General features: G+C 39.3%; 1 protein-coding gene across 1 annotated transcript in view; it reads right to left on the bottom strand.

The window, feature by feature from the left end:
- Positions 1-24,170: 24,170 nt before the first annotated feature.
- Positions 24,171-26,538, bottom strand: part of sfswap (splicing factor SWAP) — a 111,645-nt gene continuing 109,277 nt past the window's right edge. Inside the window, exon 18 of the mRNA XM_058415365.1 lies at positions 24,171-24,861. Within this exon, the coding sequence (XP_058271348.1) occupies positions 24,802-24,861 (60 nt within the window). The 3' untranslated portion in view covers positions 24,171-24,801. The remainder of the gene's footprint in view (positions 24,862-26,538) is intronic.

Below are 26,538 nucleotides of genomic sequence, written 5' to 3'. Positions count from 1 at the left end.
GTGCCTCTGCTGCACCTCGACCAAGCAGGACAGGGAGAATAAATAACCCTGTGAATCAGACCCACGTTTTAATCACCCACAATGTCACAATTTACAGGGTCCACAATTTGCAGTACCATCTCCCAAAGAGCATGCCAAGGCAAGTGACACAAGGCGAAGTTGTTAAATTCTGCACCACGACTGGGATAATGTCACCATTTTTATTTAATGCGAGCAGAGAGAGGCTTGAACACAGGACGTGGGTGCAGTCACACTATAAGTCAGTAGTCGTGTTGACACACTAGGGCTTTTCTTCATGGTTAGGTGCCTTCAGCAGTCGCACACCACCTATCTGTGTGAAATCTGATGAAGGCCATAGTCCATGACACAGACAGTTAGCTACACCAACAGACACTCCAGGGACACTGCTTCACCTCTGAAATATATCTATACATAGCACAGTGCAAGTTCACCACCCTTTCTATATATAAAGGCTGGCTTAAGTTGCAAAGCAACAAAACTGTCAATATTTCAAGCGCATCTGGGAGCTTACTGGAGCAGCAAGAATATCAGTTGTAATCACTTTAGCCATTAGTGTGCATTAATCTTCGGATGGATTAATGTAGATAAATGGGGATCCATTGACATTCGCATTTCTCATTCTAACTGGACGATCTTTCTTATGTGCCTCAGTGAGTTTCTGCGACAATCCACTGCCTGCTATACAGTCCACTGAATTATCCGTTATTTTTCTCCCCCCTGGTGTCCAAAACACTCTGCCTCTCTCTGCTAAGTAACACAAGTCTGCAGAAACATCAGTGTACTATCTGCCTCTTCACCCCTCCTCTTCCTTATGCCCTTTTGTCCTCGTCTCTACTATCTAATCCATTTGGCTAATAACTATGTCCCAGGCTCCGACGCACCACAGTCGCCCCATATGGATGACTGACAGGGTCCAGGGCATGTCTGACTCACCATGCCCGTCCAGATGCCGCCTCTACAGGGGAGCAGACGAGTGAATGAGGCTTGATTTATGGATCCCAATGGATAGGCCTCATAAACCTTTCAAAGCACTCCATTAATTAGCCACTGGATCAGTGCAGGAGGCTGACTGGGGAGCTTTTCCCTTGATTACTGAGGTTCAGTCCTCAGCAAGAATGAGCGTCTGGACCTCCCTGGTTTCATAATTTCCTCTGTTCTTTGTGTGCCTTGCAGGGGTTTGAGCCACTGTTTCTCCACGTTAATAAACAGCACCTTACTGCAGACACATGGGTCCCCGAATAAAACATGCGGGTTTTGGTTCGATCCCAGACTGTGGGCCGTGAGGCATGCTGGACACTTTCTTTTGAGGTGGTATGTCATTTTCCACATGAAAGGAGTAGAGATGCAGATATTAGCTTGCCAGCTGGCTGCAACAATCAACTCTTGGATGAGCCAGAAAGGGTTGGGACTGATAAAGAAATAGGGTTGAAAGGAAATGCTGATTTTATCCCAAGTTCTTTTAGAATTAAGCGAACCAGAATGCAAAGCTTCTTACGCCCATAATGGTGTGATCTCATTATTGGCTGCAGGGGAAACAAAAGACGGCAATCCGCAAACGTCCCAAATAGCCTGCTTTTACAGGGCACTAGTAGAGACTGTATGCATTTACAGTGACAGAAAAATGTGTTAACAATTGGCGAGTAAATCCTGAAATGCTCAAATGAAACATTAGAATGAATTAAAGACAGGCAAACACCTCAACATTGGGGCAATATGAATAAGCCTACAGTAACAACACAACTAGCATAGATAACCAGGTAACCAAATGCAGCTACTAACTAATGAAGTAGCATTTAAAAATATTAATAATACATTGTATTAGTTTGTTCATAACTTATATTTTAAATTTACATTCTATCAAACAGCTGTTGGGTATACGCACTTAGCTAATGTTGTCTTCGTCATTCTGAATATAAAGAATACTGCAGTATGATCTCAGGTGTATAGTTTAACATTTATTTGTTATTGTTTTCAAAATATTAAATGACCGTCTTAAATTTTGGGATACAGTGTCATACATCAAATCGAGTATGTCATCCAGGTGTCACTGGTACACTAGATAGTGTATACATAATGTGTAATGCACTCTGCATTTAGACAAGTTTAATATGAGTGTCATACTGAGCCTCTCAGTAAAATCATCCCTTCCTACATTTCCCAGTGGCATTGCTTGTGTCTCATATGCATTGAACTGCATTTGAGATGCTGAATGGCTAATATTTGTCAATCTGTTTATTCATTTATTTCCTTGAAATGGAGTGCCCTAAGGCACGTGGCAATGGTGGTTCATGGTAGCGCTTGACGCAGCCACTGAAGCAAGTCCATTACACCAGCATTGTCACCAGCTCAACTCTGATTAGTCCATTTTCTACAATTGGAAGTGGGATGAAAACAGATGGCTTTGACGATGAAGTTGATGTGAATGTAACAAATCCTGCTTCCTTGAGCAGCAGGCCAATTAAAACAACACTAAACCCACAATGAGAAGCAAGTCGAAGAGAACGGAAAAGAAACGAGTGACAGATACGTCTAATTGAGCTGATATACAAGGAGAAAATAAATTAGAACCTGAAGAGTAAGGAACAGGGGGGACAATTACATCCAGCCTGTTTTTTTGATTGCTCAGTAGTCTCAGCATCGTATCAGTTCCAGTCAGACCAACTACATCTCAAAAAACATACGCCTTAAACCATCTACCTTTGTGTAGGAAACAAGGTCAACCCCCCCAAAAAAAAGGCCACCCAGAAATGTGCTCTTTCCTCCAGCCACCTTGTTCCGAAAGTATCTTAAATTGGTGTAAAATCTCTGGCAATTGCTGTCTATAATCACAGGTTAAGTACAAACCTTTCATAATCAGGTACAATGATTAACAACCTTTCATCTGAATAACACAAATGTTTAAGCTTTGTGGGACTGACATATTTTAATCTACATCCAGAGTCAAGAGTTATTGAGGGGATTAAAGTTTAACAGTCATAATTCACTTCAGTCCTTGCATTTATCAGTTTAATGTTTGGAGATTATGAGTTAAAGCAGATTCAGTGCAACCGGCTAACATGAACCAAGTGTCTAGCGAATCAAGAGTGCTTGAAATGTTGTCACATGACCAGGGACGCTCTTGTCGCCAAGCTTTTTCTGAGCTTGTTCTCCAACTTGGCAACAATCAGGAATGAATGTCAACTACATCCAAAGCTGTACTCCTCCTGCAACGAGAGCAAGTTTCCACTGTGGATTTCTGAATAAATATGCTTCAATGACAACCCTTGACAAAAAGGGCAACACACTTGAGTGATCCCAGACATTTGGCTGCTTGGCTTTGGAGAGCCGCTCGCATTTGGGAAGAGAAAATGAGTCCTTGAGGTTATTATGCTAAAAAGAACTGTTATAGTCGATCTTTCTACAACAAGGTGTACTGAGACTGATGGGTTACACCCAAATGGTTGACATGGTCCACAGAGGATTGATCTCTTCAATTATAGTTAAGGTGCAGCATCAGTGGAATTGGAAAACAGAATTTTATCATGACTATATCACAATTAATCAGAGATCAGAAAGAAACTCAAGGTCCGGGCTAGTCATTGCCCTCTAGCAAGGCAGTGTATAGCTTGGTCTAATGGCTACCTTTAAAAAAATCTGAATGATGCTCCATCATTTGGTTCAAATAATCACAAACTACACATCAGTGTCTCAGTGTCTGCTCACTTTCTTGCTTCAATGTGCAATCCAATTTCCCACTTCCCCAGAGGTGCCAACATTGCTAACAAGAAAATCCTAACAAGCAAAGAGTAAAAACAAAAATGTTTTACTACAAAATCATTTGGGATGGCTTAATGATAACATCATAAATAATAAAACATGTGTTGGTAATGTTATCTAGATGTTGTTTCTCTAGAAGCACACCAAGCAGCAGAGGAAAACAGTGAAGTTGCTAACTAATAATTAGCAGCACGTCATTTTAAAAAAAAAAAAAACATTTTATTATTATTATTTTTTTTTAAAGACTATAGAGACCACCACAGTTCTGGCTTCTTATTGCCTTCACAGGTCAATGTCCATCTAAACAAAGTCAGTGTAAATGTGAAAGTAACTGCTAGAAGGATCAAATGCACAAGTTTTTCTGCGACCTTTCCCCTTCAGTGAAAATCCTATTCCAGCAAATGAAATTAACATATGGTTTAATCGCTAAAAAAGCAGAAAAGCATAGTTACCCGGCATCTTCAGTGTCACCGTAGCAAGATATTAAAATCATAAACACTGCAGCTAAACCTTTCGCTCCCAGGGATCATTCCTCACAAGATTTTTCCACTTAAACAACTCCATCTTTCAGAGCTAATAAACTGGAGAATAAAAAAAGGTAACAGGCTCATTTTGAGCCTCTGCTTCTGTTCATTATGATTTGATTGCATTAGCATTTAAAACAGAAAAACATCTAAGTATAATCGAGCTCGCTGCATAGTGACACTGGATGCAATAACAGTGTTGGATGCAATGTGTGACAACAGCACATAATCATTTTCATTTGGAGGCTTTTTATTTAGGATTCGCCAAGCTTATCCGGAAAAGCATCCATACTGCGAAAACGGGGCGAGAGAGAGAGAGAGAGAGAGAGAGAGAGAGAGACAGAGAGAAAAAGAAAAAAAAGAACAGACATGTCCTCTGTGATGAGTGGAGTATTTCATTAGCTGTCTTATTTCTTTCATTTCTCACATGCCTTTTCTTTTATCCTCTCATAGCTGCCAGCGTCTGACACAGATTTCATAGAAAATCAGAATAATGAAATTAATGTGTACTGATGCAAACATGATCTTCAGTTTTGTGGTTTACAAAGCAATAAAAACCACTAGTTGTTTTTTCCGACACTAATTTTACCCACTTCAGCTGCTTCATACAATATGCTGTTTGAAATGACTACAATTAGTCTACAGACTACAATTTTTTTGTAAAATGTAGACCGCTTTCTTCAGAACGCTGCTTCTTAAAAATCGCAAAGCAGATTTTAATTGATGCCTCTCATCCGTCCTTTCAATTAAAAAATCTAACGCCCAACATTTTACATGAACCAATGCTCTCTGATTAACTTCTCTAGTATCAACAGTTCTATCTGGTTATATTAGCATTGCTGAGTTTGTCTACTGTAACTTGCAGTAATCCTTAGGATGTTTAATAAAAGGGTACATTAGTATTGTTTGAGATAAACATTATGCATAAACATTGTATAAATGACTTACATTTTCAAGTCCAATCTCAAGCGATTTTTCCTGTTCAGGGTCGATCCCAGGAACACTGGAGGCAAGGTGGGATTCCGGTCTTATTTAGGTCACCATGCACATCCACATCCACATACTCATTCACATTTAGGGGCAATTTAGTGTAGCTAATGTGTCTAACAGCATGTTTATAGACAGCGGGAGAAACCTGGAGAAGCTGGAAAACATGAATTTGAACTAATCAGTGCTGCCCACTGAGCTGCTCATAAGTAGCTGTATGACCACTGAGTAATAATTAAATTACATGCAAACAAATGATTATAATTAAAAATAAATCTGTTTCCTGGTCCTACAGTGGTGCTTATGTTGGATTATAAATATTACAGGTTGCAAATGTAAAATCCCTTTGGCATTCATTACACTGTGGATAACCAAGACACAAGGTAATGGATAGTTATGTAGCATAATATAGATATTAAAAAATATTATTAAGAACAACTGGAGCATATAATCAGAAAAACATATTGAACAAAATCTATTTACAAAATCTGAAATCAAAACTATTACTATTTCAATAAAATATATGGAATAGTTGCACCTATGCCAGCCATAAAATAGGAGTTATAATCATGTTTATGGGTTATATATTTTCCCAAATAAAACCTTTTGGATGTAATAAATAACTGATAAATCGAACAGTTTACATTTCTGGAATTTGGTAGACACCATTATCCAATTTATCACGTTTGTACAACTGAGGGTTAAGAGCTTTGCTCAGGGGCCACGCAGTGGCAGCTTGGTAGACCTGAGATTTGAACCCACAACATTCACAACCAGTAGCCTAACACCGTAACCACTAACCTATCACATTCCCCACAAAGCTACCACAGTTATAAAAATGTAAAGGAGCTTAAGGTTCCAACGCTCCTAAAGGATCAGCAGCATCAAGATCCAATACAAGGATCTGTAAAGGATCGTAAAATGTAGATGAGGCCCCAAGATCTACCTTCTAGTGCTCTGAATCTTGTTATAATCAGAGGGTCAGTTTTATTAATATTTCTTAGGTAGGCATCACTATAGACACATTATTTTGTGGTGGGTGCTAATACTTTTGAAATCAGTAAAACCTAGAATATTTTCATTATTAAAAGGATATTTTGCTCAAATAAAATAAAAGAGCAGCGGCACATGTTTAACCGCAAAATATCACTGCCTAATATTGTGTTTTGCTCATTTTCACGAATGGTTCCAGTAATTCTGGCTGAAAAAAACATCACATTCTGGCTAACTATCCTCAGAGCCATTATGTTAATGCATGGACACCAATCAATCTCACAACGTTTTCCAACAATTCACAAAAGCCTCCAAAAAAATCTGTGTGTGGGTCAAATCCCATTAGTCGGTTCTCTCCTCTGTGCTCTGATAGTGAGGTAATAAGTGGAGCATTTTTGTGTCATTACAACCTCCTGCGATTTCAAGAATGAAATTGTAATGAAAAAAAAAAAAAAAAAAAAAAAAAGAAGTCATTTCGGGTTGATGCCCAAACACAGAACACAGGCTTGGTGCTGGAATTCAAATGACATATTTATTTGTCTCTTGAGAAGTTCAAGCTGATTCCAACGGGAAGTGGAGCTCAAGATTGCAGTCCCATGGGAAGCAGTAATTGGGCCATTCTGTGAGCAGTAACTGTGAAACACTTTACTCGCTCCATCCCTCTATCACTTACTTCTTTTTCAGATCAAAAATCTCAGTGTTCCTTTGTGAGGTGGAAGTCGAGATACAAGAATGTTTTTTTTTTTTTTTTAAGATACGGCATGCATAAATATTCACTCCATTGAACTTTTCCATGTTACAATGCAACCTGGAACTCAAATGTACTTATTTGGGATTATAAGTACTACATCAGCTGACTGTTACACAGCACACTTTTGTAGTTTTTTATGCACTAAAATCACACGTATACACTTTATTGTCCACACAATAGTCATTCTTTATTCATATCACTGTATGTATCAGTCATTTCATGTGCAGCATTTTTTAAATATTTTATCTATATATCTTTTTCCACATTTTGGCCCCGCCAGAGCCCGGACTTGAACCCGATTGGGTATCTCTGGAGATATCTGAAAATGACTGTGCACTGACGCTCCCCATCCAACCTGATGGAGCTTGAGAGCTCCTGCGAAGAACTATAGGAGAAACTGACCAAAAATAGGTGAGTAGCATCGTACTCAAAAAGACTTTCAACAAAGTATTGAGCAAAGGCTGTGAATACTTAAGTACATGTGATTTTTTCGTTTTTTTATTTTTTTAATAAATTTGCAAAGATTTCGAACATACTTTTTTCCACGTTGTCATTACGGGGGATTGTTTGTAGAATTTTGAGGAAAATAATCAATTTTATCCATTTTGGAATAAGGCTGTAACATGACAAAATGTGGAAATAGTGAAGTGCTGTGAATACTTCCTGGATGCACTGTATTTCCCTCTGGTCAAATGCACAACTAAATCCATTGCATTTTATATTATTCTATTCACAGATAATTCCATAATATCTTTTTTTTTTATTATTATTTAATTAATTTTTTTCTATTTTATAATATAGTCATTGAAAGCATTTCACCGCGTGGTGTGTATGATTGTGTAAATAAATACATACTTACTTTAAAGTTAAAAAACTGTTTGCTGTTAAGCTCTGGTGCAAGCATTTGCCTCCAAAAATATTGCATATATTATATTATTTAAAAAGACCAGTCAAATTAAAGGGACATGTGACTTGAATATAATCCCACTCGTTCATCAGTTCTAAAAGTGTCTAGAGAACACATATAAACAAACAGCACCATAAAGACCAAGAAGAAAATCAAAAGAAGTTCTGGAAACTGATCGAAACGAACGTCAGTATTTGGTTGTAAAACTATCCCAAAAATCAGTGACCAGAGCGTTAATCAGAAGCACGCAAGACATCAAAAGGCCTTGAGAGATTCACAGTTCAGATGGGAGAAGTTGTTTCAGAGGACAATTACAGCCCAGATACTTCACAAAGCTGGGCTTTATGGAAGAGTGGAGAGACGAAAACCATTACTGACTAAAGCCATATGAAATAAGGAGGCTCTGTGGACATGAGGAAAAAGTTTCTCTGGTCTCAACTTTTTAGTCTTGGCATTTTATTTCACCACTGTGAAGCATGGTGGTGGTAGCATCATGCTGTGGGATTTCTTTTTACCGACAGGGACTGGGAAAATGATCAGAGGTGAAAGCATATCCATAGAGAAAAAGCTGTTCGAGTCTGCTAGACATTCGTGTTGAATTGTTTTCCGTTAACCTTCAAAGCTACAGTGGAGGTGTTCAAAGCTAAGAATCTTAGTGTGTTGGCCTAATCAATGCCCAAGTCTGATAGAGAATTTTGTAGCAAGACTTGAAAATTGCTGTTTCAAAACAGCCACCATTCAGTCATCTGACAGTGAGCCAAGAAAAAGCGGGATGTTGTGCTAATATTGTGTACCTTTAAATGTCAGGCATGTTGTATTAATCAAATGGAAAATTCCGAATTAAATCAATTTCCTACAAAATGTGGAAACAGGTGTGAAGAGTTATACAAAGTGTGGCAATGGAGAGAATTCAAGATTCCATTTCAAGGCTGTGTCCGGTGACAATGGATCGTCTAGATTCCAATCTTATCCGCTTGCCTTTATCTTTATGAGACCATCTTTAAAATAAAAGCCTCGTGAATAAACGAGGGCTGGAGGGCTTTCAGTGCCGATCGTACCTCACGAATTTCAAAGAGTAAATCATTCTTCCTGTTCACTAATTAGCCACTGCAACCAATAAATGTATTTATATGATTGTGCTGTGCCTTTGTAGTGGGAGATGTGAAGCGGATAAAAAACAAGCTTAGCTTCACTGATGAAATGAGGTCAAATTATCTGTGCAGAAACAATAGAGGAAAGCTTTCAAATCATGTCAGTAAACATACTGTGCTGTGTTTAACTTTAAAATAGACTTTGGTCTCTAATATGTAACATATTTACAGAACAAACTGTTTCTGATCTGTATCATGTTAGGCGGAGAGGTTGTCTGGCGTTCAACCGGATTTTGTGCCATCAAAATAACATCTCTTACATGGAAGATGGACAGGTGTGTTTACAATTTACAACAAAAAACCCCCCAAAACAAGGTTGTTTTGTGGGCCAAGGTAGGCAGGGTGCTGCACGATGATAGAGCACCCTCATTTTAAATGGCTGAACAGCAGACGTTCAAAGCCAGCTGCTATGTAAAAGCCTTTAAACAATGGTCAGCAAAATATACAGAGTCTCTCCCAGGGCTTGCTTTAGGAGCGAAACAAAAACAGATCCATTTCTCAGCTTAATAGGAATCCTACTGCTTTTGCTTGCCGATGCAAACAAAAGCCCGGAAAATGGCCGAGCTAGCTCACCGAGCTCACACAGCGCTAGCTCCTGTGTCCTCAAAGTGGTCACTGGAAAAAGGCTTTGTGCCCTCAACGTGGCTAGACAGCATTAATATTAAGCAGATATCTTAAAAAGCTACAAAAAGAAACCCTCAATTTTAATAGTAATTTAATAGTAACTATAAATCCTGCTCATCTTCTGTGAGTTGCCTATTCTCATATGCGCATTCTCATTTAAAATGAAATAGCGTTGTGGTTTTGGTAAAGGGTTTTTTTTTTTTGTTAGAGCCTTCAAGAAATGAGTTTTTCACAATAACAGATGCTTTTTTGAACCCACAATATCTCTCTACTCTACTGCTGCATTCTGCTCCAGTCACAGATACTGAGTCCTTATCCCTTTGTTGGTAGACAGGTGTGACTGTCATTCATGACTCCATGGCATGTGTGTAACATGAACTTTCCCCTCTAACGTTTGTTCATACATGTGACACACACACACACACACACACACTTCATTTCACCTTCAGCCATACCGCAGTCACCAAGGCTCGGGGCAGGTCAGGACAAACACCAAACTGTGAAAAGCAAGTGCATTAAGGTATATGAGCCATTGCTGAAGGACTCAGAGAGAATAGACCTACTAAATAGCCTATTGATGTCCAGTTCTACTTTCATGAAGGTCATCAAATGGCTTTGATTCTGTGTTAGCTCTAATTGCAAAGGGAAAACCTTCACCTGGTGAAAAGTTTATTACCTATAACTACTTTACTGAACTAAAATCTTTCTAAACAGTAAACACTTTTTTTAATTGGACAATTTGATTCCATACTGTATGTTGATATCAACTACATGTCCAAAAGTGTGTGGACAGATGACCATCATACTAATATGTTGTTTTTCCCCAAACTGTTGCCACAAAATTGGAAGCCGAGAGTTGTCTAGAACAGGGTTTTGTGCAGTCGTATGCAGAAAGTGCAGGTTTTCATTCCAACCAAGCAGAAGCCACACCTGAATCTAATGAAAGCCAAGATTCACCGATTAAACGGGTGAAATCTTGGCTTGATTAGAATGAAACCTGCATCCACATCATTTTTTTGTGAATAAGACTGGACACACCTGATCTAGAAAGTCTTATGCTGTAGCCTTTTGATTCACTGAAACAAGGGGCAACACTAAGCGAGGTCCATAAAGACACGATCTGTCAAGGTTGGAGTGGAGTGACCTGCACAGTGCCCTGACCTCAACCCTATTGATCACTGCTGGGATAAATTGGAACGCGACTACACCCCCAGGCCTCTTCACCTGACATTAATGCCTGACCTCACTAATACTCTTGTGACTGAATGATCACAAATCCCCACAACCATGCTCCAAATTCTAATGGAGCGCTTTCCCAGAAGCGTGGAGCTTAGCATAGCCGCAAAAGGGGGCACTAAATCTGGAATGTGATGTATGGGTGTGATTAGTCAGGCGTTCACATACTTATAGCCATATAGTGTATTATCTTCAGAGACAGGAATTCGGAGTGTGCTTGAATCTAATGCTGTGTCTGAATTACCTCAGGGACTCATGCAAAGTTAGTAACTTTGTTAGTAACTATGCTTATCCAGCTGATTGATGTAAAGAAAACGCTAGTATATACAGCATAACTCTCTCTACTGTTGATAAAACCATTTCTACTTTATTTTTCCAAGTATATTTGTGTCAAAACATGATTTTTCATTTTTGCCTGTTTGCTAATATTGAGTCACACTTACCTTCGAACACATTAATCCTCAGTGCTATAATCATAAATTTCTACAAGAGAAAATCTACATCTTTTTTTTTTTTTTATTAAAATCAGCACCAATCCACACATCCCCATACATATTTCCAAGAATTTCATCGACGCGGTGTTGTCTGAGCGATGGCTAATCAGGAAGTCTGGTCAGTGCCTTGACAAGTCTCTGGTGATTATGTGTTTTAAACAGAACATGGTCCTGAGAGAGAAGAGCAGAACTTGGAGGGTTGTTTCGAGGAAATCCTAATACACAGCCTGCTTGGGTGTGAGAGATTGAAATCCTGCTACAAAATCTTTCTCAGCATGTATCGCAGGCACACACTGTTTTAGACAAGCTTACCGCCCAAGGCAGAACGAGCAGAGAGCCAAGGCTAAAGGTTGGCAAGAATCCTCCTCCAATAATACACGGCTGTTCCCAACTCCCTCAACGCCCATAATGTCAGAGTAAAAAAGTAACTCTACATAATGAGCCAGTCTGCTCTCTCGTTTTCTGACGGAGCCCGACCACGACCCCCTTCATGTACCGTTAAAATTAGATTCCCTCGCACTAAAGCAGTGTAATCCACTTATGTGTGCCTGGATTTTGTGTCTCTTTTATTCAAGACTAGGTGTATCTCTTTGTACAAATCCCTTCATCTGGTCCTCCCAGGAAATATTACATTTGGCTTCTACTACCAGCTGGGGGCTTGAGTAATGTCACACTTATTATACAGCATTTCTACAGACTTCCTTTGCTACTGTAATTACTTCTCCAAAGTCAGACGGAAACCAGGGAGAAGTACAGTTTGCTGAAAATCCACTGCTGACATGCTAAAAGTCTGATGTCTCCACATGTACACCAGAAGCATTTCCAATAACAATATGACATTATGATCAGAATGATTCAGGGGATAAAAACAGCCGGCAAGTTCACACCAACAAGCGCACAGAAACATTATATAAGATTGCACATAATAGACTGGAGACGTAATTTGCTATGAATACATTATTAGGAAGGTAAAGGCAATATTGCTGGAGGTTTGATTCCTGTCTCCGTCTTCCTGTCCTCCCTCAGTCCAAACACATGTCGTAGGCTTTGTGAAGGGGTGTGTAAGTGTATGTGATAGGTATCCAGAGTGGCCCCCTTGTGCCCCATGACCTTCAGAATTGCCTCCATGTGACCCTGTGTAGGATAATTCGGGATAAAAAAAATGCATGGATTAGAAAATGGATTTCATTTAGAACGCTTGGATATAGTTAAGACTAGAAAGTTACATCAGGACTGAAATCCTACAGGATGCAACAAGAAAAGTTGGAAGGTTCTTACAGTGTCCTTAATATTAAACAGAACCAGCTAAATTAGTTAGAAAGTCTCACAGGCAGATGATGAGAGATGTTTAAAAAATATTCTTATATGTAGATGAGACTACGCATGACCTAGAGTTTGAGGAAAGCCAGAGAATGCACACACCATGCTCAGTGAAACTGGTGGGGCTCTGAATACTGGTTTAAGTCTGAATACAGATTTAGGCAGTGCACTGTAGATTCATAATAAATCAAAACGACTTCAGAATTGTTGTTTTGTTGAGTTGCCATGTTTCCTCACCTAGTTGTCATAAAAGAAAAGCAGAGCGGCTGCAGAAAAATTGTCACGAACCCTCACATTTGATTTTCCACTCCAGTCTTTCAAGGCTAAGGTATTGCACTAGCAGAACAAGACCTTCATCATAAAGACAGTTTTCTGCCCTCAGTTGTAACCCTGCTCAATAAGTGACTGTATAAATCCTTCTAGGGCTAACATTAATACAGCATTAATCAGGCATGTATAGCACCTACTATTCAGTCAAGTGCAATTACCCGTAGACTTTCAATATGCTTAGGTTCCTGTGTTCTGAATACAGTGTGAAATACTTGACAAAGCATCCAACCTCACTCAATAACACATATGAAAAAACTTGATTAATACCATTCAATTACAGATGTGTCATTGTCTACAATTTAGCTGTAACATTTTAATTCCCTTCACGGATGGGGGGTTTAAGGTCCCAGATTTCTTGCTGCAGAGTTCAAGGAAACATTACTTTATGGAACATATGGCTTATTTGTAATACCAATAATGCAGCGCTGGCTGAAAGCGTGCCAGGCTCACGTCTGGTCTGTTTTTGCTGACTGGACTGATGGATGGTCTAGAGGTTAGATTGGAAAGAGAAGAATAGGATTTTGGTGTGAAGTAGACAGAGACAAAGTTAGATGGTGGATTATCTCATATGGGGTCAATTTAACATCCTATTTAAATAAAGTAAATACCCTTACATCGTAAATTGCACTAGGATAAAACTTTGAAAGACAAAAAGTCTTGCGTAAAGTTTGCTTTTTAAGTTTTTCCTGATCAAGCAGCATATGCTAATCAGTCCAAATGTGAATTAAAGGAAATTCCCTGAAGGGGAAAGGACGTGTGACGTTAAAGACATACATTTGAACCTGGTAGGTGTCAGTTTCTTCTTATCAACTCTAAATGTTGACTTCGGAAAATTGGATTTGCTTTGAATTTATAGAAAACAAGTGGTCTCTGGTTGGTAAAATCACACTATACAATTCACAATCATGTGCTGCTTTGTTGTTAGCATGACCCTAGAAGCAATGCAAGAAGTTTTTGCGGTAAAATTCAGTTTTATTTCTGTCTGCCTGTTAGGAATTTTGTTTTAGCAATGTGAGCACCTCTGTGTATAAATCCTCCATCTTCTATGCAATCTAAGATCTTTCCATAACATCTTCTTTCCACAGCTGTAGAGATGACTCCATCCGTCCAGTAAAACCTCGACTGAAAATAGAAATGAATAGAATATGAATTAAAAATTCCAGACAATCGCAAATGAAAAGCGAAGTGTTCCAGTAGTTGGGATTTACATTGCAAATTCTAAAGAGAACCACAATGGGCAATTATGCAAAGAGGATTCATTTATTCTGGACAGTGACTAGTTTGGAATGCTGTGCCATATGGACATGACAGTCCTCAGGGGACAAGCTGAAAATACATGACGGTAGAGTGTCTGCTACCTACTGTAAACCTATACATGGCTCAAGATAATTATCTGCTTGCATGAGATTTATTTTTAATATGAAAAATGTGGAGGATTTATTTGCATGCTGCACATGCCACACTTGTCCTCATCACGGTGTAGCAGGCCAGGGCTCATTTTGACCCTGTTCCACCTTTTCTAAGTGCAGAGGGAACACAGAGGTGGCTGAAACAATTCCCGAGCTCTGGAGCTGCTAACTCGGCACTCAGCGCTGGCTGTAGTTGATGAGGCCATTCTTCACTTTGATAAAAGGAAGGTGTGTGGCATGGAACGAACACAATGGCACACTTTGCAGGTAAATTATGCCTCACGCTGCTCGGTAATCATGCTGCAGTCACGGCTGGCTGAGATTGCGGCTCCCGGTGGCATGTTGCTGAATGACCACTGTTCGCAATCCCAGATCGAGGTCTTTGCTTTTTTATTTATTTTTTATTAGATTTTGGCCCATACTAGTGTAACCTGCAGTATTTGTCGGACAATGACTGGCGTACAGCCATTTAGATTCAAGGCAAAGACGTCTAAGAGGGTGTGGTGCTGGAAGTCTGGTATTGTCTCATTTGTGTAGCATTTCCATCAGTCAATGAAATGGGTCAGCAGCTTAACAAAGTAGCCTTGAGAAAATCAAATCCAGGTGGTACGATCGAAGAGGTCAGCATTTCAGTAAATATGACCTCAGTGTAAACATATTTCATTACAGGAGGTAAACATCTATCTACACTATATTGCCAAAAGTTTTGGGACACCTCTCCAAATCATTGAATTCAGGTGTTCCAATCACTTCCATGGCCACAGGTGTATAAAATCAAGCACCTAGGCATGCAGACTGCTTCTACAAAAAATTTTGGGAAAGAATGGGTTGCTCTCAGGAGCTCAGTGAATTCAAGCATGGTACATGTCTCTAACAGTAGCTCTGACTGCATTTTAAGATAATATCTTTTGATGTTAATCACAACAAACACAAGGGTTATATGCATATCCATAATTTATGAAAGGAGTCTTCAGCCAGAGGTAAAGCTAGAATTCAGATGGCTTTGCAGTTTTTGACTTATTAACGAGATGCCAGTGAGAGAGCAACTTTTTATTGCCGTCATTATGTTATTATGTATAATTGGTTATGGATGTTACGCATTAGCTATAACTGTAAGTGGATAAAGAGGACAAGCTTTGGTATAAAAGGAATAAATCACTTCAGTATGCGCGGATATTGGAAAATTATCACCATGGAGTGATAGCATTAACTCTGGGGAGCATCACCCCATCCTGACACTGATGCATCATTGTGTTTTATTCCTAACATAACTAATATTACAAGTTTACTGCTCCCTGTTCATTCCCTTTCGCTTCTTTATCATTTTAAGGGCAGTACAGCTTCAAGCAACTAGAAGATTTGTAATGATTAGGTCACAACCTTGTATTTCGATACTGGTTTATCTCACAGCAGCTATGCTAAGGCGACGCGCTAACATAAACAAATGCATTTGTTTTCTGCGATTGCATTATGCTGAGAGACAGATCCTCAGAGGGACTCGCACGCAGAGGTTAGATTCAGCAATTATTACATCCATCGTTCACAGCTGAGCTCCTCTGCACCCCTCCTTCATTTCTCCCCACTGCCCTGCGTGGTAAATGGAGGCTGTTATTGCCAAACGAAACGGCTCCTGGGGTCAGTCTCTCTTCTCTGTGACTAAGGTGAAGTGAAGACAGCGACAGATTGCACATAGTTAGACGTCTTAGTGACGGAAGGAAGACTCCACTCCAGTAGCTTGGCCTGTCTGAAAAAAGACACTCTATATGCCGACAAAGACTGGCATCATACACATCAGTTATTCATTCGATTATTTATTTATTTATTTGTTTGTTTTGTTTTGTTTTAAATCATAGTGCTTGAGAGGGAGACCATGTGAATTGATGGGGCAATAGGGGTCTTAATAATTAGTAATAAATGCATGATTCGTGCATGTCCTTGAAAGTATTTGTGTGCTGATTGTCAAATGGGTATATTACCAAATAAAAAAAATTCTTGCTCTGTATTTTTGTATTATTTTTAAAATGAACAACAAGGACATCTTTTTATTAATATAATTTCTTGAGACTAAATTTAGATAATAATAAATTCATATAATTCCAATATAAATTTATTATAACATTTTTTTTCAGATAAAAATACATTCAATAAATTCATTTTTTTAAAAATCTATTTGTTTCACCACACAAAGACTGAAATAAATATTTGTAAATGACTAAAATGTGTGTACGCTCAAAATGTGTGATCAATTTTCAGAAGTATTAGCACTAGATCATGTGCTAATCTATCTTTCTTGCTACAAGCAACCAAGTAATTGCTGATAAACCTCCAGGCCATACAAGATCATTCATTAATTATAGCCCCAAAATGAATATAAGAAGAAATACAAAAGCTTTCTGTGATATTGAAGTTTAAAAGTAAAAGCCCTAAATTGTTTTGAACAGCTGATAGAATTTCATTTGCCCAGTTTTTTTATTTTATTTAAAAATGACAAAACCGACGATCACGATGTAGATGGACCTCAGACCTTCTAATGTCTGATTCCGGATTCCACATGCAAACGTTCTCATCATGACAGTTTGGAGGATAAAATTTCTTCCAGACTTGATTTCAGACCCACTGTTCCTTCTCTTCTTTTATTTCACCTGTGAGTCAGAATTAAATACCATCTGAAGATTTTATGAGCACAGAAGGGATGTGGAAGGGGATGTAAGAGACAAACGTCAAACTGTTGTTTTCAGACTTTACCAGAAAGTGGAGCGCAGCGCTGGTGGCCATCATTAACCTTCAAGTCCTGACTGGTCCCTGTGTGATATCTGACAAGCATGGATGTAACAAGAGCAACCAGGTTCTGCCTCAGGCCTCGTCAGTGTGTCAGCAATGTCGCGTTAAAGTGAGACGAGGGAGCGAGCCTGTAGGTACGTTCCACCTCTGGAGCTCTCCATATTCCAGTAAACTTTCATTTCTTTGTAGCAAATCAGAAAACAACTCTGTTTTCGGGGTAATGAGGACACAGACAAAAACCATTTCAATCAATGACAAATTGAGTGAAGGTGAATAAAGAGAGGAAAGGAGAATAAGCTAACCAGAAACACTGCTTCAAGGAATCTTCAGCTAGCGCTGGAAATTAAAACCTTTCAGGTGTTACGATTCAGAGCCAACCAGATTTGTGCAGAAGTGATGAAGTCAGTCCTATTGACTCTGCCTTTTATAAGCCAACCGGTCCTCAGAGATAAGCTGGTGCACTCACTTCATCTCTGTGAACGTGTTTGATGCAAGCCTTTTTTTTTTTAATTCCTTTGTTTATTTCTGCACGTCTAATCATATAAATCTGACAGGGCCATCACACCAGAGTCATTGTGGAGTGTATGAGAGAGATAAGAAAGGAGGAATGAGGCTTCCGATAAGAGCCATTAAACATCTCGCCAGTTTCTTAAACAAGATCCCATTCCAAATTAGACTTGCAAATGGTCACTGAAGAACCCTTTTTAGAACATTTAGATAAATTAGTCTTTCTCTGACTCTTCTTGACGTTCTAAAATCAGCCAACAAAATGCACAAGCCAAACCAACTTGGCAGAAATGCATATATTTGAGCAGAATAGCTTATGGCCTGAAACTTGCTTTATTCTGGTTGGGGAATCACGAAGATAACTTATCCTGGAAACACTGAGTGTAAGACAGATATACACTCAGTCTGGGATGGATGGTAGGTCCATCATAGGGCAAAACTCATTCATGCCCATGGGCTGTAAACTAGCCAATCCACTATGACGTTGTTGGGAGGTAGGAGAAACCTGCAGTAACTCAAAACTGACATAGGGAGAACATTTGAAACTTGACTTAGACAATAACCCAAACTCAAGATTCAACCCCCAGGCAGCAACACAGCAATTTTCTGAACCGAATATCTTACACAGGGTCATAGAGACCTGGACCCTATCCCAGGGTACTCGGTACACAAGGCAGGGGGACACCCTGGATGGGGTGCCAGGCTATTACAGGCCCCAGGCAGCAAGACAACCATTTTCTGAACCACATATAGTACACAGGGTCACAGAGACCCGGACCCGATCCCAGGGGACAAGGCAGGGGACACCCTGTCTGGGGTGCCAGCCTATCACAGGCTACAGTCACACTCACCTTCATTCACACACTACAGATAATTTTTAATTCCCATCAGCCTATCATGCAAGACTTTGGATGGTTCGAAAAAATCTTGGAGTGATGAAATCTGTGCTTGGAGTGAGCGCAGAATGTCCTGCGTTGCACTAGCTTCCACACATTCAGGGAGTATTCCTACCTTGCGTCCTGGGGTAGGATCCAGATCCACTGCAACTCTGACCAGCTTTGACTTGAGATGAATGACTGAAAGAATGATCTCCCAATAAGTGAGCCAACAGTCACACCGCTCTAGATCCATTCCAGATGTGGAGCAGTGATGGGTAAACATATCCACTCTAGTAATTTATCAGCAATTCATTTATCAAATGTGCCCCATAAATCAGAAGGTTGCTCTTTTGTGGGTACTTTGTGTGATTACATCAGTATTGCAGAACAGGAAATAAAAAAAAGGATTATTTCCCGGGCGGGCTTCATTTTTTTTAATTCAAGACACCTTGAAAATCTACACAAACCAAATGTTGCAATTTAGAAACAGAGGGAACTGATTTACTAAGTGTCTGAAAACGCCAAACTCAAGCACGGCAATGAGGGAAGAAGTGAAACTGTCGACCCTAAATCAACTCCTTGCTTTTTGAATGATCGCAGACAACTACGCAAATATTATTACATAATGGAACTCAGTGGAGTTTAAGCGTCTAAAACCGGCGCCAGTTCTGGGTGAGATTCCCCTCCCTAGTGGGAACTCTAAACGCCTGAAGTGGTTTGGCCAGAATTTTAAGCAAGTCAGAAAAAGTCTGCATCTCAGAACCACATCAGGAGTCGGTTTTCTATGCCACATCTCGTGCTCTTTAATTTTCTCTTGAATCGATGGCAGAATCGAAGCCTGCGGTGCTGCCATTTTGCTGTATATTATCTAGTTTACTTTCTACAGCTGTAAGAATATATAAAGGATGAAGACGACCCACAACAGAGAGCAATTGTGTGCTACACTTAAACCACTTAGAGGTCTTCTGAGGGTTCTTTGTCACATAACATAACGACAACTGTGTCAACAGTGTGCATCATCGGTGGCGTACACGGATACTTTTCTTCAAATGAGGTGTATATACAACTGATGAATCACCTCACCAGGATATAACTCTAGCTTTCGTTTAGCATGCAAAATGAGAATCTGCGCAGAGCTAGTGGTCTGTGTGGGCTATACAAATAAAAATTATATTTCTTTTGTTTAGACAGAAAATATGGCAGAAATATGGTTTTATATTGAAGCTCAGACAATGATGATAGACAAAAAGCGTAATCGTGTGCTTCCAATTTGTATCATATTAATGATTGTAGCTCACCCTATGTGTGCTGGGATAGGCTCCAGCAGACCCCCATGACCCTAATTAGGAATAAGCGGGTATAGACAATAGATGGATGGATGGATGGATGGATTGTAGCCTTTGTCCAGCAAGCAAGGTTCGCAAGGTCATGGCAAATTATGGACAGGCCAATTTTTATAAACATTGTCTGAGGAAATCAAATAGAATGTGTAGACGGTATAGTATCTATGACGTACAGAACAATTTCTGTTGTTTTTAGATACAGTATAAGGATTGGGAGAGGATAATGTTTGCATGTTGCAGATTTTGCAATTTAAAACTGCTCGAACATTGTCATTGATCATGAGATGTTTTTGTTGTGGGGGATTTGTCTTGTGGCCTGTGAAATTCATCCGCATATAGTCCAAATTCATATATGCAATGGGTTCTTGGAAAAAAGAAACAAACTAAGACAAATAGTGCATCATATATTCAGATTCGTTTTAAACATGTTACATGATAAATCTGGATAATTTATATTCAGCTACATGCTGAATAGACACAAGGAACTTACCAGCATGAAGCAATGAAGTGGGCAGCCAAGTAAAATGTAATCATTGCCGAAGTTAAGAGGGTCATTTATTTGAGCGTACAGCTTTGATATATTGCATCCTCAGGTACTTTCTTGGCCATTAGAGCCATTCTAAACCAAACATGAATAAACCTTTTTCTCCAAATGGAGGCATCTTTTCATGATCGGCAGGGCAAAGATGATTCACAAGTGGCTGAATAATCCTCTAGAGCCCACCTGCTTCAGTCCAAAGAAAAGCCTTTTATCCATTATGCTAATTAACAATACCCATAAAATAATCCATTAAATTATTTGTGACTAGCATGCTGCGAAAAATTCTTACATCAGGGTTAATTTAGTCAAAATCTATTTGTTCTTGCTAAAGCATTTCCTTGTCCTTCCTTTTGCAGTCATTAGCGATTAATTTAACTGATTAGAGGAAAACCTTTTGCAGTACACTTTTTTTTTATTTTTTAAATGCACTCAAACTCCACGATGTCTGAGTTCGTGTTTAAGAGCTACTGATGGATTTTTCTAAGCCTCAAAGTGGGGTCTGTGAAGGACAGACGGGGTCAGTGAAACAACTTATAGCGGTGGAGGAAAAGAAAAAAACAGAAAAACCCTTTTCCCAGAAAAGTGATTGGTCCAACATGTGTAGCTGAAATAATATTGTGCACATTTTAATAACATGGCCAATATTTGAATAATTGGATCTACTCATGAAATAAAGCTGTACAGACATGCTTGGTGTTTCTGTAAATAGATCCCTGGTTTGGAAAAAAACTGAGAATCTGAGTCTTGTGAGAGCTATGAAAGCAAAATTCTCCGGGTCAGTGTAGAAATTCATTTCATTTTTATATTGCTTATCCGATCATCAGGCATCAAGGCAAGATACACCCAGGATGGAGTACCAACCCATCGCAGGGCAGACACACTACAGGCAATTTAGAGACTCCAATCATCCTAGAAACCCACCAAGCATGGGGAGGAAACACAGTGAGCGGGACTTGAACCCAGGATACTGGAGGTGTGAGGCGAATTTGCTAACCACTAGGCCACCATGCCACCGTGAAAAAGAAATAAAAACGAAAAATTGACGATCCAGTCTTATGTATTAAAAATATAAACAACTTTCTATGCCTCCCATCCAAACTGCTCATATAAAAGTGTGGAATTTAATTTAATTAAGATTAACTTTCATATTTCAGTGAAATCAATACACAGAAACCTGATCCAGAATGCATGTGTCACGAGGACGGGGGCATTCAGATGTAAAAGCATGATTAAAGATTCATTCATCAGCTGTGGTTTGAAACGCAGAGGAGATGCATCTCTTTGTGTAATTGAATATCGGCAATGTGCAGGCTAAAGAGTTTGCGTAAACAAATCGTTAACCTCTGATTAAGGAAATGCCTTTAAGCACCATTGTACAGTTTAGTGAACTAGATGGAGTTTGTTGGCTTTAGGCAACAGCGACTTCAGAGCGCAGAAGAGCACAGGTCAGGTTTTTTTTTTTTTTTTTTCCCCACAATTTGCTCGGCTAATAACAGAACCGAGTAAAGCCTTTAGCAATACACAGATCACATTCGGGCGGTATAGGGCTCCTGGGAAGTCTGAATCTCAGCACAGAGACACCACAAAGCACTGCAAGCAGGTCCAATCTGTCAGGAGATTTAATGAAAGTACCGACCCCCCCAACACACACAACCATCTAACATGGGAAGGTGAAGGTTAACCCAGATTCCCTCTGGTACACATGAAAGCAGCTTTTCAAACATCTGAAAGCACTCGGAGAATGCAAACCGCTTCTACTGTGTACTAACAGACTGGTGATTGATGAGGGAAAGAGGAAGGCCATTCTTCACACTCAGATCACAGGGAACTTCCGCTTACGGATTCCCAGCCACAGACGGTTGTAGCGTAGGCAGGATTTTACCTCGTAATTCTCTGATGACAGAACGCTTATACCTGGTCTATGAAGCCAGATGTACAGGTGCAAGAAACAGAAAACACGCTCTCAAGCTCGGAAGCAAAGATCTGAGCCCTATTCTTCGTACACGGATTATCTGGATTAGAGTGTCGACATCTGACATGCGCCTGGTTTTCTTTTCTGTTCTTTAAAGCTGTTGAACTGTGAAGGCTTTCAACTCAGACCTGATCGGGATCTGGTTTATTTAACAGAAGCAAGCTTAGATCAGACAGTTAGAGTTATATAATCATTCAATTGTGCATTATATTTGGGTTAATTGCGCTTAAATGTCATTAATCTGTACAAATTCTATATAGTTGCAAAATTAATAACAAATTAAAAAAAATGGGGAAATTTGTGAGTGTATAAGTATTCACCCCCCCCCATAAATCATTATAAATACCTGGAGGATCCCAAATTTTGCTCGAGAACATAGGACAGTAGCAAAAGTAGTCTAAGACAAAGTTAGCCAAATCTCATTATTCCATGCTCAATTGCATCTTTATTTATGTATTTCTATGTATATATCTGTCTATGACATACTGTCTAGAGTGTGTGTAGGGAGTGTTAGCTAGTGAATTTATATATGCTGCTTTGAGATTTTGGTACCACTGAAAATCAATTGGAAATAAATAAACAAACAAACAAACAAATAAATATTCTTCTTTCGGCTTTTCCCATCAGGGGTGTCCACAGCGAATAATCTCTCTCCACCTATCCCTATCTTCTGCCTCCTCAACCCTTTCACCCACTAACTTCATCATATCCTCATTTACTACCTCCAAAAAAAAAAAAAAAATAAATAAATAAATAAAATTTCAAGTTTATATATATATATACACACACACATACATGCATATATATACACATGTATATATATACACTTTAAGGTTTATTTATTTATGAATGAATATTTTAATATTTAATATTTTATATGTAATATATATCTTTCAAAATTCTCTAACATCCTACCGTCCCACCTTTAAACCAATTACTTATTTATTAAAAAAGAAAAACACTGAAAGGTTACAGCACAACCACCAAAAGTCAGTAACATACTAAATAAATGCCAATTAAATTAATTTCAGTTCCAGATTGTCACATAACAAAATATACAAAAGTTTAAGAGGGACGACTACTTATGCAAGACTATTATTCTAAAAAACATGAAAAAAAAAAAGTCCTTGAATTATTTCAAGCGCTCCACTTTTTAGTTATTTTGTGCTCTTATCTTTTGAAAAACGGCCACATTTGAACAAGAAATAAAAATAACACACGATAATCGTCTAGTATTATGTTTGTGGAGAATCTGTCGAATTTAAGTGTTAGCATGTTGCCATGGCAATGCCACGTAGGAGGTCTATATCGGACATATATGAAGGTTTAAAATGCTCTAAAAACTAGAGCCTTTTTTCTGTTCATATTCTGTTTCCACATAAAATGAAAAAAAAAATCTCCTTAACCGTTCTCACTGACGATATGATCATGACTTCAAGTCTCAATATCGATCTTTGTTTTTGTTTCCAGGCAAAACAGCAACACACAGTTATCTCACACTCCTAAACCCTATATACTAGCTTTCCTGTAGAATTAGTCCATATGGAACAATAATGATTAGCAATTCTGGTATATGACGTTATCTTGAATCTTGTAACACACACACAATATTCTGGACACAATCAGACACGGACCCAGTAAGACGTGTTTTTTGACTCCAATTTTATTGACTGTTCAGTTTTACAAAGCAGATGCAAAGAAAAGCCTGTACAAACTTACAGCATGAAGGCCACATTAGTTAAAAGTAAACAACAGAATCCCGAGCAGCCAAGGGCTTTAGAAAATGAACCTGGCTGGAAAAAATAAAGAACATCGACAGAAGAACTGAAACTATCCTAATCCTTCACAGAAGGATTTAAACACTGCCCTGCTGGAAGCTAATCACACAAGATGATGGGGTTCTGTTATCAATTTAGTCTAATTTGTTCTTGTAAAATAAACATTATATTTTTCTGCCTCTGATATTGTCTTGTACAATAGCACCTCCTGCAAAAAAAGAAAAGAAAAGAAGAAAAGAAGAAGAAACATGGGAAAACCTCAAGCCCACAGAATCAATAAACCCTGCATGCTGCCTGGCTCATCACAAACTTTGAGCTCTTTTACATTAAAGGGAATCACCGATGATGCTTGGTGACCTATGATCCATAAAGAGTATGTGTAAAGGGATAAAAGCGCATCGGTACAGGCCTGCATTCTGCATTGCAGTCCTGAATGGTGCTGATGCAGGTGACGTTCGTGGCTGGCTCGGTCGATGCTCCGCCCCTTTTTCATATCTCTCAGGATGGGTTGGGCTGCAGGCCTTTGGCCAGCATTGCTCGTACTTTGGCCATGAGGTCCTAGATTGTGGAGAGGGGAAACAAACAAAACAAACAAGAGTGAGTTTCACTGGATTGATTCTGGGAGGCAGAGATAGAAAAAAAAATAATCAGAAATGATCAGTAAAGGCCAGGAGGCAGAAAATAAAACCTAAAGCAAATCATAACACAATAATGTACAACAGATCACAACACTGCTCCGTCACGAAAATATCCACCATGCACTGTAGTCAATAAAATCATGCCAAGAACTTCAGCTAATGCTCACATTAAACATCAGAATGGGGGAAATTTCAGTAACTGCTGATCTCCTGGGATTTTTACACACAACAGTATTTACACAGAATGGTGAGGAAAAACAAAAAAGGCAGCAGTTCTGCATGACAGAGATCCGAGGAGAACGGCCAAGTTGACTCAAATATCTACTCTTTACAAGCGCATGTTGAACCTTGAGGCAAAGGAGCTTTATCCTGCTTCCTTTCAGCCAAGAATAGGAGCGGGAATCTGAAGACTCGAAGACTTCAACTCTGATAAAATAACAGTTTTTAATATTTGTCTCCTTGAACACGGGGGTATGTTTGTCGAAAATCAGCATAAGGAGCATCCTGACAGTTTGATGGCCATTACAATCTGTTCTCTTTGCTGTAGGAAAGTAGACGTTACAGATTCTTCCCAATCATTCCTATTCTTCTCAATCACAGATCAGAAGTAGCTGCTGAAGGTGTGTATATATCCTGCAAATACATTGGTCCGTCTAGGACATGAGGAAATTAATTTTCTGCTAAAAACTGGCAGGCTTTCCTGAAGTGAAATATGTCTCTCAGTTTCACGTGAATCTCAATCACAAGTAAAGGTCTAGCATTTGAAATTCTGGCAACCCCCAAAAGTGAAAAAGGAGAAAATTACATTTTCAAAGATTTCATTCCCAGTCCATTAGTCTCTAGTCTCATTTCCTGAGGTAAATGTCAGTCACGGCATTTGACGTGCACGAATCTCGTCGTCTCTGACTGATCGCTGTTCGCTCTTAAATAATAATAACTGAAATAATCGTTCGGTAACTTTCCGTAGGTTTGATGAATTTTCTACTTTTTAATACGCGTTCAAATGCTAGCTGTTGTCTTTACACTGCCTGTGTAAGCGTAAGGACCTGACAGATCACTTGGTATATAGAGAGCTTTATAAACTGGGTCTATTAGGTGTAGGTCTTGTGATAGAAAAATTTCAGCAAGAATCAAGGGGAAGGTGTACAAGACAGCGGTGAGACCGGCCATGCTGTAAGGTTTAGAGGCAGTGTCACTGGGGAAGAGACAGGAGTCAGAGCTGGAGGTAGCAGAGATGAAGATGTTGAGGTTTTCTTTGGGAGTGACACGGTTGGACAGGATTAGGAACGAGTACATCAGAGGGACAGCTCATGTTGGACGTTTGGGGGATGAAGTTAGGGAGAGGCCAGATTAAGATGGTTTGGACATGTCCAGAGGAGGGAGAGTGAGTATATTGGTAGGAGAATGTTGGACATGGAACTGCCAGGCAGGAGGCAAAGAGGAAGGCCAAAGAGGAGGTATATGGATGTAATAAATGAGGATATGAAGCTAGTGGGTGCAGGTGTTGAGGATGCAGAAGATAGGGATAGATGGAGAGAGATGATTCGCTGTGGCGACCACAGAAGGGAAAAGCCAAAAGAAGAAGAAGAAGATTATG

This window comes from Hemibagrus wyckioides, linkage group LG18 (assembly GCF_019097595.1).
Source record: "Hemibagrus wyckioides isolate EC202008001 linkage group LG18, SWU_Hwy_1.0, whole genome shotgun sequence".
Classification (NCBI taxonomy): domain Eukaryota; kingdom Metazoa; phylum Chordata; class Actinopteri; order Siluriformes; family Bagridae; genus Hemibagrus; species Hemibagrus wyckioides.
The sequence above is the reverse complement of the archived record's forward strand: the minus strand, read 5'-3'. Positions and strand labels throughout refer to the sequence as shown.